This window comes from Nanorana parkeri, unplaced genomic scaffold (genome assembly GCF_000935625.1).
Source record: "Nanorana parkeri isolate BGI_ZX_2015 unplaced genomic scaffold, ASM93562v1 scaffold1810, whole genome shotgun sequence".
In the NCBI taxonomy this organism is placed as follows: domain Eukaryota; kingdom Metazoa; phylum Chordata; class Amphibia; order Anura; family Dicroglossidae; genus Nanorana; species Nanorana parkeri.
Window position 1 is genome coordinate 102,436 of NW_017308078.1, and position 13,808 is coordinate 116,243.

At 40.9% G+C, this 13,808-nt stretch overlaps 1 protein-coding gene across 2 annotated transcripts in view; it reads right to left on the reverse strand.

Annotated features, from left to right (window-relative positions):
* ABHD3 (abhydrolase domain containing 3) overlaps positions 1–13,808 on the reverse strand; it is a 46,163-nt gene that overhangs the window by 1,320 nt on the left and 31,035 nt on the right. The window contains exons 5-8 of one of the 2 annotated variants that reach the window (XM_018571688.1): positions 10,033–10,145; positions 5,724–5,897; positions 4,395–4,443; positions 1,294–1,459 (exon numbers count right to left, since the gene is read on the reverse strand). In XM_018571688.1, the coding sequence (XP_018427190.1) occupies positions 1,294–1,459; positions 4,395–4,443; positions 5,724–5,897; positions 10,033–10,145 (502 nt within the window). The remainder of the gene's footprint in view (positions 1–1,293; positions 1,460–4,394; positions 4,444–5,723; positions 5,898–10,032; positions 10,146–13,808) is intronic. The other variant, XM_018571689.1, reaches the window with a different exon arrangement.

Here is a 13,808-nt window from a genome sequence, read left to right on the forward strand (position 1 = left end):
CCCCCCCCCCCCCCCCCCCCCCCCCCCCCCCCCCCCCCCCCCCCCCCCCCCCCCCCCCCCCCCCCCCCCCCCCCCCCCCCCCCCCCCCCCCCCCCCCCCCCCCCCCCCCCCCCCCCCCCCCCCTCCCCCCCCCCCCCCCCCCCCCTCAAGCATACAAGCAATTCAATTTCTGTTAAACCCCCTTCCTGGCCTGGCTATTTTTCAGTATTCGGCACTGAGGTACTTTGACTGGCATTTATTCCTTTATTCCGTCATGCAACGTTGTACGGAAATTAATTTTATATTCTTTTTTTTGGGGACAGATAGAGCTTTCTTTTTTGGGGACAGATAGAGCTTTCTTTTGGTGGTATTTATTTTTTACTATATAAAGAAAAAAGTATAGAAACTTTTGAAACCCCTTTCCCCCCCCAAAAAATGGTTTTCCCTACGTTATATTATGAAAAATTGAAAATAAATATTCTTTCATCATACATTTAGGCCAAATTGTATTCTTCTACATTTGAAAAAAAGATGTCAAGCATTAAAATTGCAAGCGCCTGTGAAATGGTAATACACTACAATACCCAAAATTTACCATAGGCGACGTTTTGAAAGCTTTTACCACTCATCAAATGAGCCTTAGTAAGAGGGGGGGCTACAGGTATGGTGGTGAATGGGGAGGGTGCAGTCAATGTTAAGATCTCTCCCTCTCCTCTCAGAAAGGGAGAGAAAGCTGCAAACCGCAGCCATTGTTTACATTTTGTAACGGCTGTGATTTCATTGGCTCTGTACCTTGTTTTGTGAACTTCAATGTCCAATGGACAGGGTCCACTGTGATTTGCTTGTGAACGCGCAAGCACAGAAAACAAATCACCTTACAAGTACGACGACCCACACTCAAGAGCGAGGCGTCCGTCCGTTTATACACAAGTCAAATACCCTTTCCTTGTCATAGCTCGTAAAAGGAAAGGAACACTAATGTAGAAAGTAAGTGGAAAATGGTAGTGCCGTTTTCATGTGATTTAGAGTTATCCTGTACTGCAGAAAACCATACAAGTATACATTGGGCCATCAGGCTGTTTTTTTTTGTATACTAGCGGTTGTTCTCCTGCGAAAAACAGGTATAAAAACAATCATTGCATTGGCTGATATATGCCACTCTTCCAGCCCACTCTAAGCTCCATAAAATCACATATTTTTACAGTTACTCTGTGTTATTCAGTTCTCACTCTACATGACCTGTTTTGTACAAGCACAGGCATACCGGCTTTATTATATACAGTATGCATATCCTATATATGCATGGATACTCACCATGACCAGGGGAAAATACATCATCCACAGCATTCAGACACAATACTGGTATCTCAATTGATTTCACCCTGTGGCAAGGACTGGCATCCTTGTAATAGTGATCATTTGTCGGGTAACCAAACATCAATGAGGTAAATCTTTTATCAAACTCTCTAATAGACTTAGCCTGCATATAGAACAGAGAAAGAAATAATGTGAGGATTAGCATTCTCAGACATCACTAAATGGGCAAAATGTTCACCCACATATGGAAAACATTACTTACCTTAAGCATGTGATACAAACACATTTAAATGAATAACTTTAGTTAACATGGAACTCCAGAAAAAAATGTTTTCTTCTCATTTTGAGTGGTGTAGGGAAGCGTTATATTTTCCGACAGGTTTTTATCACTATATGTGTCTCTGCTGGGGGGAATTATTTTCATATTCTGGCCTGATAACTGTTGTCATAGGGACAGAAAGTGAAGGAATGTCCAACATTTGACAGAAGACGAGGGGGACGCCTGTTGCAGTGACAACTGTTTTTATACGACCACTAGGGAGAAGAATTTTCATTAACTTACAGCAATAAAAGTTGGACAGAGATTTTACCTCTTCCACACTCTATCCAAAACTATAAAAAATTGACTGTGGAGAGATTTCACAGTAATCCAAAAATAAAAAAAATAATAACTTTGCTTTGCCAGATTTGACAACTATTACACAAAATGTGGGCCATCAAATTGTATTTAAATGTAATGCTTAAGATACACCCAGTTATAATGCAGCTGCTGGTAATTTGTTTTTGAAAAAAAATTCACTGTGTAGTCAACTTGTGGTTGTGGTTGTCTCTAAAGTCGCAGCTAACACAGTCACCACTGTGCTTTAGTTGAAAACTGCACATTTCTGAATCATAGCTGTGTCTTCGCCAGTCAAACTTAACAACACTGCAAGGTGCATTAGAAATTCAATAACTGCACAGCAGAGGCCAGCACAAAGATAGTGCACGTTGTATAGCTTCTCCGCCTTAGGCTCACAGGTTATAATCCTCCAGAGATGCTCCCAAAAGTAAATTAACTCCCATCATGCTGTGTTGGTCTTTAATGCCTGGTGAGTGTGTTTTTGGATTTGGAGTGTTGTAAATTTGTACTAGTGAAGTTGCAGCTGTGATTCAGAATTGTAATGTTGGAACTTGCCTCCAACCACCCTCACATTTATATTTGCAATTACTATGATAGACTGCTTTGCCTCACTAGCCAATAGGAATGGGTAGAAGGCGAGAAGGGGTGGGCAGCTTCAGAACTACCAGTGTGAGCCATAACTTTTTCCATTAGAACAGCCTTGCCATTCAGGCTTAATGGCAAGGCTTAAATGCTGCTGCACGTATATGGAGGTACCTCTATACCCAACAGCAATTTAAAAAAAAATGTTCATGAGAGGTTCACTTTAACTGCTGGCTAATGCAACCCCAATGTTTATTTATGTCACAGTCATAGTATGGGAAAACATGCATGATTCCTGCCCTTATCCAACAATATCTGGGGTCTAAATGATCTATAAGCAGATGTGGGCATTGTCATATTGGGGTAGGGGGGCTGCGTATGCTTTGGAAAACAGTGGTTCTCAATAAACAACTTTGAATGTTGATATCACCAGCACACCAGGCACGACAAAAACACATGGGTGGACATGTCCACTCTGAGCCTGATGAAGGAGACCCTGTGTGGCCCCGAAAAGTGCTTGATTTTCCGAGTGACATATCATTAAATGGAATCGCACTGACCCATGTGTTTTTGTCGTGCCTGGTGTGCTGGTGATGTCTACATCCAAAGTTGTTCTATGTGCAGCGCCATCCGCTGTCATTTCGAGCACCCGTTTAACCTCTTTGGGATTTCCGGTAAGGAGTGCTACAGGACTTGTGACGTTGGTTCTCAATAAAGACGCAATTAAAGTGAACCTGTCAAAAATCTTGGAAATTCAAGTTGAGTATATGCTGAAAAACTGCATTAACCAGAGTGATCAGTATATCCTGAGGCAAAAGGGGCAGGGCCAAGCTTGACTTTTACAGGAAGAGTTGAGTTTTGCATATACCTTTAGCTGTCAATATCTCTGAATTTACTGACTACTTTGACGTAAAGTTTTTTTTACTCAGGGTAACCTCTGCTTATACATTGCTTCATCAGTCATCACTCTGAATTTCTAAGGACTGTGACATATTTACTCTAGCCAAAGCTTTCTTGTTTCGTTTTAGATAGAGTGGGAAGGCTTAGAACCTCTGCCTCGGTCAGGGTCAGAGACTGCTGCAACTGGATCAACGTGGCAGTTTTGTCAAAGCTAGGTCAGTAATAAAAGCCTGAATATTGCTATCAAGACAGTTTTCTTGTGTGATTATTTATCCAGACTAGAGAGAACTTTTCTTAAGGAACACTAGCAATGTTAGTGTAAAGGTTACCGCTGAATCAAGTTTCTCGCATAATCCAAGCACAACAGTTGGTGACATTTAATAAGGAGATCTGTATTCATAATGTGTGACATCGCCTTTGAAAATATGACCCAACTAGCAAAACCAGTCATAGTATCTTGTTGCCAGAAAGAAGTATTCTTATTTATATTTACATATAATATTATTTTAAATCATTATTAATAAGCCATTATCTTAGCCAGATTTCAGCTTACTGCAGTCTAAGCAGATAAATTATTTCTGATTGGTTGCACTACTTACTGATTAAGCCTGCATATGCTGAAGGATCAACTACACGTGCTGCTTCATATACAGCATATGGTTATTTTTTGAAGATTGCATTTACTGAAATGCTGCCTAGTAAAGCCTAAAACTGGATTCACATTGTAGTTGTGGTATTAGGATACTAGAGATGAGCAGCAGTGTGTCTGCAAGAACATTTAATGACTGGCGCATTATTATCAGTTTATCCGCACTGTAGTACAGCATGGCATGCTGCAGAGAAATCCACTCAGAGGATCTGTACAGAATTCACTGAGAGGATTTGCTAGGCAGGCGTGCGGAAGTCTTGGTTCAGTAAAGTATCTTCATGTGATGTAAGCTATAATACACAAAACTAAGAAATACAACTTCGATCAGTGCTCAGATAATAAAATTACCTTCATGACGTAATTAATGTCAAATTGCTTTTCCAGTACATGGCGATGCCTGCAATACAAAATCCACACGGTTGAATATCAGGGGCAGAATTACAAATAAGTATTATATCTAGCATGTCAGTACAGGAGACCTGACCCCCCACCCACATACATACTACCATTCTGTCCCATGGTTAATTACCAATGTTTTATAAAAGTTCACACACTTAAACCCGACAGCTTTCTTTTCTTCATTATCAGCAGCAGTGCAAACATTTCTTCAGGCTGCCTGGCCTCTGACTGGCCATTAGAACTATAAATCAGAAGAAAAATGCATAGCCCAGAAAATGAAGACATGACTATATGGATACCAGTGCTGTAAATGAGAAACATTGTAAGTTAATGGGCCCACAGCTGAATAATCTCTTTAGTTTTCATGTGGTGGCATTTCTGGCAACCCTCCCAACATAATTTATGTGCCACCATGGCAGCTGTTAGCTTTGGACCTCTAGTAATGTCTGGTAACATGCTTCTCCAATCTGGCAGTGTGGTGTCTGATAACATGGTCCTCTGGTAACAAACTAAAAGAGAGGATAACTTGTGCTTAGGTAGTTATATATTAAATATATGTTTCAGTTGAAATCCCCATGCACCTGCTCTTTAAGGGTTAAGTTTTATTCCACCACGTGTATTGTGCAGTCTTTAGAACCCTTAATAAGCCTGACTATTTATATCGTTCCCACTCCTGTAGTTCCTCAGGCTTGAGAGAGGGGGAGAATCTGCGTCACTTAGCAACTTCCTGATACCCGTAAGTGCACAATGTGACACGCCATTGCAGCTGAGAGGACACAGCTTTTTCACCATCTCAAGCTGGTGCTTTGCCATTTTATTGGAGCCTGTGCTGGATTACCTCCTCGCACTTAGCCCAACCACCGGCCGTGGAAGGCTAGGGACACCATTTTGTTTGCCCTGACATACACTTTAAGCAATCTCACTGGCTTAGCAATTCAGCTTTCTATTTCACCTCTCCCCCTCCAGCCTCACCATTGGTCAATTAAATCAGTGTTATCACCTCCTAGAATAGCACAGAGTAGCAGAGTTATCTTATTGACCACTGAGATGTGTGTATCACAAAAATTGCTGGCCAGAATAACAAATCCTTTTGCTATTTATATGGAGATCCACTTTAATGCACTCACTCTGGTAACACAAATAAGAGCTATAAGTAGGTAGATCAATTTCATTTTTTACACAAATAATAGTTTATTTGCAATACATGACCACAGTAGACAAATAAAAACCACTGTTGACATTGTTAGAAGGTCACATGTTTATTCAGCCAAAGCTCACCTCATAATAGATGCTTGTAGGCACGTGGTTAAATAGTAATTGAAGAGTATCCAGTTTATCGGTTTTTCAAGGGTGACTGCAGATTCAAAGACTTCCCAACCAGCAGAGAATACAGCCACTCCCTGGAGTGGGGTTTGACGACCAGCTTTACCCAAGTAATTCAGCAGCAGCATTCTATAAATAAGAATGTAAAGAAAAACAAACATTCTGATTAAATTGTCATTCTACCTTAATGTGATATTTTAGTCACAGTTGGATTTTTTTATCTTTGGGCTCCACAGCATCTCTCTACCATAGCTTCTGACCATATTCTTGTCTACCTTGGGAATCACACTCCTGTTAAAGGCAACTGGGAGACTCCTAGTGCTGGAAAATTTAAAGGACAGGGGCATGATAAAGTACTAAATGCAATGTCAGAACTGGAAGCAGGGGGTTGAAAAGCTTGAGTAGGTAGTCTTCCATTGCAAGGTCAAAACAGCAATCAGCAGGCCAGAATGGGACATGATATTAGAACAGATAAAAGAATATTAGGGCACACACCCAACCTTGCCCCCAGTCTCAAAATCCAGGTGGAGGTTTGGGGTCTAAGAAAAATCTGATTATAGCAGCCCTGGTTCTACAGAACTCTTTCTTCACAAGCATTGCATTGCCCCTGGTCTTACCACTCAGTTAAACCCTTCTTGTATTTCTGGGGAGTATGGACACCAACATCTGAAGTGTACAAAACACATCAGTGGGACAAGCAAATTATGAAGAAGTTACTTGACTCTCTGATTGTATTTGAATCAGTATCTTCTGTAGGAAAAAAGACCCTTAAACCCATCAAGGACTGGTCAAACCAAGAACAGGTGAAGAGAAGATGAAACACACACTGTGACCCAGACTTAACAGTATTAAGAAAGAGTCAGGGGTTATGGAGTAGGGAAGACACTGGTTAAATCAATAAAAAAAATGCAACATGCCTGATCCATTCACTTGCCGAGTTGAAAAAAAGGAGATGTCTGCAGAGCACTGCATTGAAGATGCATAGAAGAGTAACATTCACACCAGGAACCATGTTTGATGAAAGATCACCTCATCTCTGCTCTAGTTATTGCGGGGGTTGCTAAGTCATCTCTCATCAAGCATGGTTATTAGTGTTATGGTTATTAGTGTGAAAGCCACCCGTCTACGTACATCCTTAGACACTTCATGGGGAATTTTACATAAACATTTTACTCTAAATACTGCCAAAGAATTTATCCACAATTTATAGTTCACATAAAATGAACCTGGAATATCTTACTGATTTGTCTATATAACACTATTTTTAGATGTCATTCCATACTGTTGTACCAAAGCAATTCCTTATTAGACTGCATATGGGACCATAGGACTAGTTTTAATTTTTTTTTAACATGACCCAAATCTGTCTGCATACAATAAACATCAGATGACACTATCATTCTATGAGCAATGTAAGTATGTAACTGGTTTTACACACACAAAATGTACAGCCTTCTTTTTTTATCTTTCAACCTGTAAGAAGTTGAGAGGACTAGAGCATATTATTATAAAATCTCCCTTCCTTTTTGAGTATCTGAGTGTAATTCACAGCAAAAAGGACTTTCACAGTACATGCTAACTCGTAAACAATGCCACTCGAGTTAGCGTGTACCTTGTGTGCGGATCGTCATCATTAGATCTGAGGAGATTTCAGATTAGGGTATTTTTCTAGAAGGAGGGTACTGAGTAATCACATCAAAAGGACATACAATCTCTCCTCAGTCCATAGCAACTCAAAATGTATTTATGTGGCATACGTTCTTTTACGTTGTTATAACGTATAAATATATAATTATGAATGGTTTTAACTTTTCTGAAAACATTATGAAAGGTGGTGGTATTAACCCATTCACTGTCAGAACACTCTTTCTTTTTCATTTTTACACCTTACTTAAAAATCCCACAAAACATTACATATTTTCTTCGTATGCTTTGTGTATTTCTTCCAGATTTGTGCAGTAATACTGTGTAAAACATTGCCCCTGTGCAAGGGCTTCCTTTAATAAAGACTGGTCACTGCTGCTCTCTCTCCTTATGCAGGGTGACTGGTCTGGTCTCCCTCCTGTAGTTTTCGACAGGCAGCCTGTTGTGGGAGAGGCCTGCTGGGTCCCTCCCACAGCTCTGGTCAGGCTGCAGCAGAGTGATGATGTCACTGTTATACAAGGTAATAGCTGAGCTTGCAAAATAGATTTACATCCTTTGTGGTTATAAAAGAATATATTTAAATGAAAATCTCTGTGCCCAGAGTTTAGCTTTAAGGAATCATTTTCAATATATATATATATATATATATATATATACATACGACATTCGGTTTAACAGTGTCCCTACTCCTAAATATATGGTGCCTGATTCTGGCAGAGGCTGTACTGATCTGGCTAAATTCTATCAGCTATGTTCCCATGCACACTCCTAATCGTTCTTATAATTATATGTGAATATATTAATTTGCACTGTGAGTACATATAATATTGAGCACGAGGAATTGAGCTTGCTAAGGGAATCATCATTTCATAATGGAGTATACAGCACAGAGACTTCCTGAAAGAAGCTAGTATACTATTAAAGTAGAAATTCTCAAGGGCAAGTTCTAGTCCAAGTTAAAGGCTCCTTCATGTGGCTCAACAGTTATTTTTTATTCTATCTAGGAACCTCAAATATGTAAGCCCTGAACTGTAAATGCAATGGAACAATAACTCATTTAAGAATAGAGGATGTACTTAAAAATGCCCATATCCCCAGATATATTCTGTCTGCAATGCCAACTGGCTCCATTCAATCTTTCCGAACTATGTATTTATATATGTGCTCCTGTGTTGACCTTTGGAATGCACAGGTCCTTTTCCCTACGTTATTTGCTCCTACTCACGATGGTCCCATTTATCACTATGTTTTGTATTCTTTCCCTTTGGTGTGCTGAAATTTGTGCTAAATAAATACAGAAATTGTAAAAAAAAAAGCCCATATCCCAGGGATTTCACAGGTTCTTGTTTTTAAGAGAGATTCCATTTTCCAGGATGGTTGTACTTTTTGAAATGGGTTTTTTAACTAAATAAGTCTATCTTAGGGACTGGAACAATTGGATAGGTGGCTACATATCCTGATTTGTGCTTATACCATATTGAATATGTATTGTATGTAAATATATTATTGTACAATAGATGAGATGCCTCTGAACATTTACAACAGGGGTAAGCTTTCTCTGGCCCTCCAGCTGTGGTGAAACTACAAATCTTAGCAATCTGTCTCTGAGAGTCATGCCTCTGGTTGTCAGAATCTTGCAATGGCATTGTAGTTGCACCACAGCTGGAGGGCTCATCAGTTTAGTGTTATCAGTGATTGATGGCCCTAAAATGATTGCTCTCACTGCGACGTTCGCGGCGATATGTAACATGTGTAGCGCAATTGTAATTTTTGCGCGCTGGGGCACCGGACGCGTATTTACGTTTATAGGCGCGTAAACGTGGGGGTGGGGGAGTTAAACATTTTGGGGGGGTTTTTTCCCCTTTTTTTATATGTGGCTTTTATTTTATTTTATTTTTTTATGTGTTACTTTTCTTTTTTTTTATTTATATTTTTTTTTTTGCACTTATTGTTATTGCTATTATATAGGGGGATAACAACCCCCTATATAATAGCAAAGGCACACTGACAGGTCCTCTTTATGGAGATATTAGGGGTCTCTAGGACCCCTAATATCACCTATGGACCCCAAAAGAAGCTGATAAAGCAGAGATCTGCTTTATCAGCTTCTTCTCTCTCCAGATGACTGACAGGTGAATGCGGAAGTGATGTAACACACATCACTTCTGCATTCACAGCCCGGACGGGGATCAGCAAGGAGCTGATCTCCCGTCCTCCTCCTCCTGACGCCCTCGGAGCCGGTCCCGGGATCCAAGATGGGGCAGCGGATCCCGGGAATCAAGGTGAGGGGTCAGGGGGGGAGGGAAAAAAAACCGGAAGCGCCGACCGGGCGTGGGGGGGGGGGTGCCGCGAACGAGCACATATAGGCGATCGGCGGGCTATGGACCCGCTGATCGCCTATATGTGAAACACCCGGTAACGGGTGTGCGCATTGGGCGGGTCTTTTCTGCCCGTGCGTGCCCGCTAGGGGGCGCGCGCGAGCAGAAAAAAATTGCCGTCTGGAGACGGCAACCCGCAGATGCTGCAGTGCCGTCCGTCCGTTTTTTTACTACGGGCGGACGGCAAGAGGTTAAAGTATTCTGCTTTGATTTCTTGCTAACAGAATTTATAAAACTCTTACCCTCCCATGGAAACACCAGCTGCCATCATTGGAGAATCCGGGTACATTGTGTGCACATGTTGAATAACTGTCTCTAAATCCTCAGTGTTTGCAGCACAATATGTCCTTGGTGTCTGTGAAGAATAGACAAAGCAATAAGAGATAGGTTAATTAACCTTGTACAACTGCCATAAACCAGACATTATACACGTTTCATTAACAGCTCCGCAGTTCCTGTTTAAAAGGTAAGCTTGAACTTATTGTTTATTTGTAATAAACAAATTACATATGACAATAGCTGCCTATGTTTTATGTATGCGCATAAAGCCATTTCAGTAGGTGACAGTAAGTTTGCTTACATGCAGCATACAACCAGGAATGGCCACTGAAGCCCCTTCTATTCTCCCCTCTTCTCCATTCTCTTTCATTATAGGCATATGCTTGGTGGGAAAACAGCTTCTGTTCTGTCTACAGCTGTTGTAAAGGACTGTCATGCTGATAAAGACGGAAAGAGGACATTTTTAGCACACAGGAAAAGGTCTTATCCACAAAGCCACAGAAACCATTGAGGATTGTGAAACAGGATATGCAACTGTGTAATGTAATTTGTATAACACAGAGAGAAGTCAGAATCCCTGACTTGCATTCTTGTTTTGAGGTCAGTGCCTTAAAAAGCATTAAAACTGTTGCATGAGCATGACAGGTGGAGAGAGTTGTTGGGCCATGTGTCTATCTCAATTTATGGCAGTCTGTCCTTTTTTTCCTCTGCAGATTGACAGCAGCAGTGGGCAGGTGCAATAGCCAGCATGCTATTGCACTTTGAAATGGCCAATAGCAGCCTAGCTATTCATTCCCATGCTATCTGCTGCTTTTTTTTTCTTCTTTACTCTGGCAGCAGCCAGCGGCCCCGCTGTCATACTAAAATACAAAACAAACAGATAGCAGGGGAATTGGCAGATAGCAGGAGAGCTAATGCTTCCCCTGCTATCTGATGTTTTTTTTAAATTTGTATTCTGACAGCACCTGTCAGAATACAAAACAAAAACAGGGAATCGACCGATCTCAGGGTACTGCCTGCTGTTTACATCCAGCTGCTCATGCTAACATTTGGCTGTAACAATTGCACCATACATGTTGGGTACGGTCACAGATGAGTGAAGGCAATAATTCTAGAGCCATTATTCATGGTTAAAAAGGTGGTCATACACTGTAATATTTTCTTAGTTCAATTTGCAGGCTGGACAAAGAAAATATCACAGATTCCTCCATCAACACTTACAAGTGTTGATGGAGGAATCTCCCACTGCTTTAAGCAATAGGCCAAAAATGTGCATTTTAACATTTGTGCAAAAACGGCCCCGGCAACAAATGGGTTAATCCCCCCCTCCCCCTATTTAATCAGCATCCCTAGGTGTTATAGCTTGTCTCAATGCTTGCCACTTTCACTTGACAGCTTGGTAAGCATATACATGCAGATAACATTTAAATAAGATGTGAAATAAAAAAAGAATGAATATATTGAATACTAATATTATATACTTGAATGTATATAATATATATGACTAAGGCTGAAATGTCTAAAAAGTTCAGAAGTCCGTAGCACATATATTCTTATATTTTAGCACCATACAGACTGTATGATACTCAATGTTACTGTACAAGTCATTTGCACAGGAAAAAGAAAGTCTAAATTTAATAAGGAATTAACACCTTAGAAAACAGAACATTAAACAGAGTGCCCACGCTTAACATACCAAGATATTTAAAGCTGATTATACCATATCTGCACATACTGTGGATTTATTTAATTAATGGCCTCAAGCTCTCTTAATGATTTTGTACCGCTAGTTACAAAAGTGCATTGTTGTTAACACTAAAGCAACAAAGAATACATTGTTCTCTCTGAAGGGATCTGAAAAGCACTGGGTTGATTTAAGACCTTTTCTAGCAGTAGGGAATGTGGTACTAATTTAATTGGTATGTCACAACTTGTTAAATTGGACCTAGTATCAGATATAGATTTTATGTTAAAGTGACACTAAACTTAGGGGTTAAATCTTCATTAGTGCTGACACTGTCCTTCCTTCTGGAGGGTGGCTACTTTTGTTCTCCATGGTCACTGTGTGTGTTGTAAAGTAGACAACGCTCTAAGCTCACTCCTGTGATGTACTACAATCTCATGTTTAGTTCACTCATTTGTATTGAGATTGTAGTCCATCCCAGGAGTGAGCTTGGAGCGTTGTCTACTTTACAACACACACAGGGACCATGGGGAATAAAAGTAGCCACCCTCTAGAAGGAAGAACAGTGTCAGCATGACTTCAGAGATGATTTGAGAATCTACAGCCGAGTGATACACAAATAAGATACATTTTTGTTAATAATTAGGGTACATGAATGCATTTTTAAGATTTATCTTCTGAGTTTAGTGTCACTTTAAGTGAATGCATGCTACATAATGCGTACATGCAAAACTTACAGGTATTTAGTACCTCTCCCTCCACAGAGATCACTTCTCTTCATCTGCTTTTCCCATCAGAACAACATCTTTGGACATGCATCATCCAGGTCACATCCCTTTTCTGGCCAGGGATGCTTGCTCAGAGACGAGACAATTATGAAACAATTCTGATGCCTGTTCACACATAGCTGACACAGATCAGCCACCTGCTACAGCCTCTTAACTTGTAACTGTCTACAAAGTTACATTGTGGCAGACTTGTGGAGAAGAGACTAAGAAAATGCTTCCTCCTGTCTGCAGCTAATGATTTCAGCGCTTGGTTCAAGGACTGATTTTAATGATAAGGTCTAGTTCACACCAGCCACAGTGCGTTCCGGCCCGATTCTGGCTGGAACGCACTAGATCGCATTGCGGCCGGCTCACTTAGTTGTGAGGGGGCGTGGTGGTGCATTGGACTCAATGGCACTGTATCCACGCCCTCTGGCCACAATGCGATCGGCAACACGGGAACGCAAGGCATATCAATGCCTGCAATCCGGTCAGAAAAAATGCTGCAAGCACTATTTTTTCTGACCGGACCGGAACGCAGTCATTCCCATGTGGCCGATCGCTACAGGTGCCAGAGTGAGAGCAATAATTCTAGAGTCAATATTCATATTTAACTCTAAACTGATGACTTGTACAGGCTTTTAACCCTGCTACCGACATAAGGCTTACGGCGGAACACGACTGTTTCCAGCTGGCCACGTTAGTAAGCATTATGTAGCTTTTACTGTTCTGCTATAAGCTGATGGTCGCTTTAGCAACCATGAACTTATACCAGAACAGTTCCCCCGACGGTCCCCTGTAAAGTAATAGCCGGCATCAGAGGCTAAAAAAACGCTGATGAGAGCTATTAACAAAAAATCTGGGCACCCTCCCTGCCAACCGCCGACATCTGCAGCCTCTCCCCCCCCTTCTGGAGCCGCTCTATTTACTCAGCATAACCTCATCTTTTATATTTTTCATACAAATTGGTAGACATGTGCACCAGCATTTGTTAAGTTTAGTTTCGTTTTGAAACTAACCATAAAAAAATTTGTTTAGTTTCGTTTTTCGGGTGCGAAATTAAATTAGTTTCGGTCGAAATTCGTTTATGAAAAAAAACAAAAAACTTTAAATATTACTTGACCTGGCCTGGATTTGAACCAGCGGTACTCTAACCGCTACTCTATAGCCTCTGTACTTTAAGCATAGAAGCATTTGATATATATGAATGCAATATGTAGCATTTGACAGCTGAGAATGTCAAATGGGCGGAGCGAGCCGTGACGTCATGGCTCGCTCTGCCCATCTG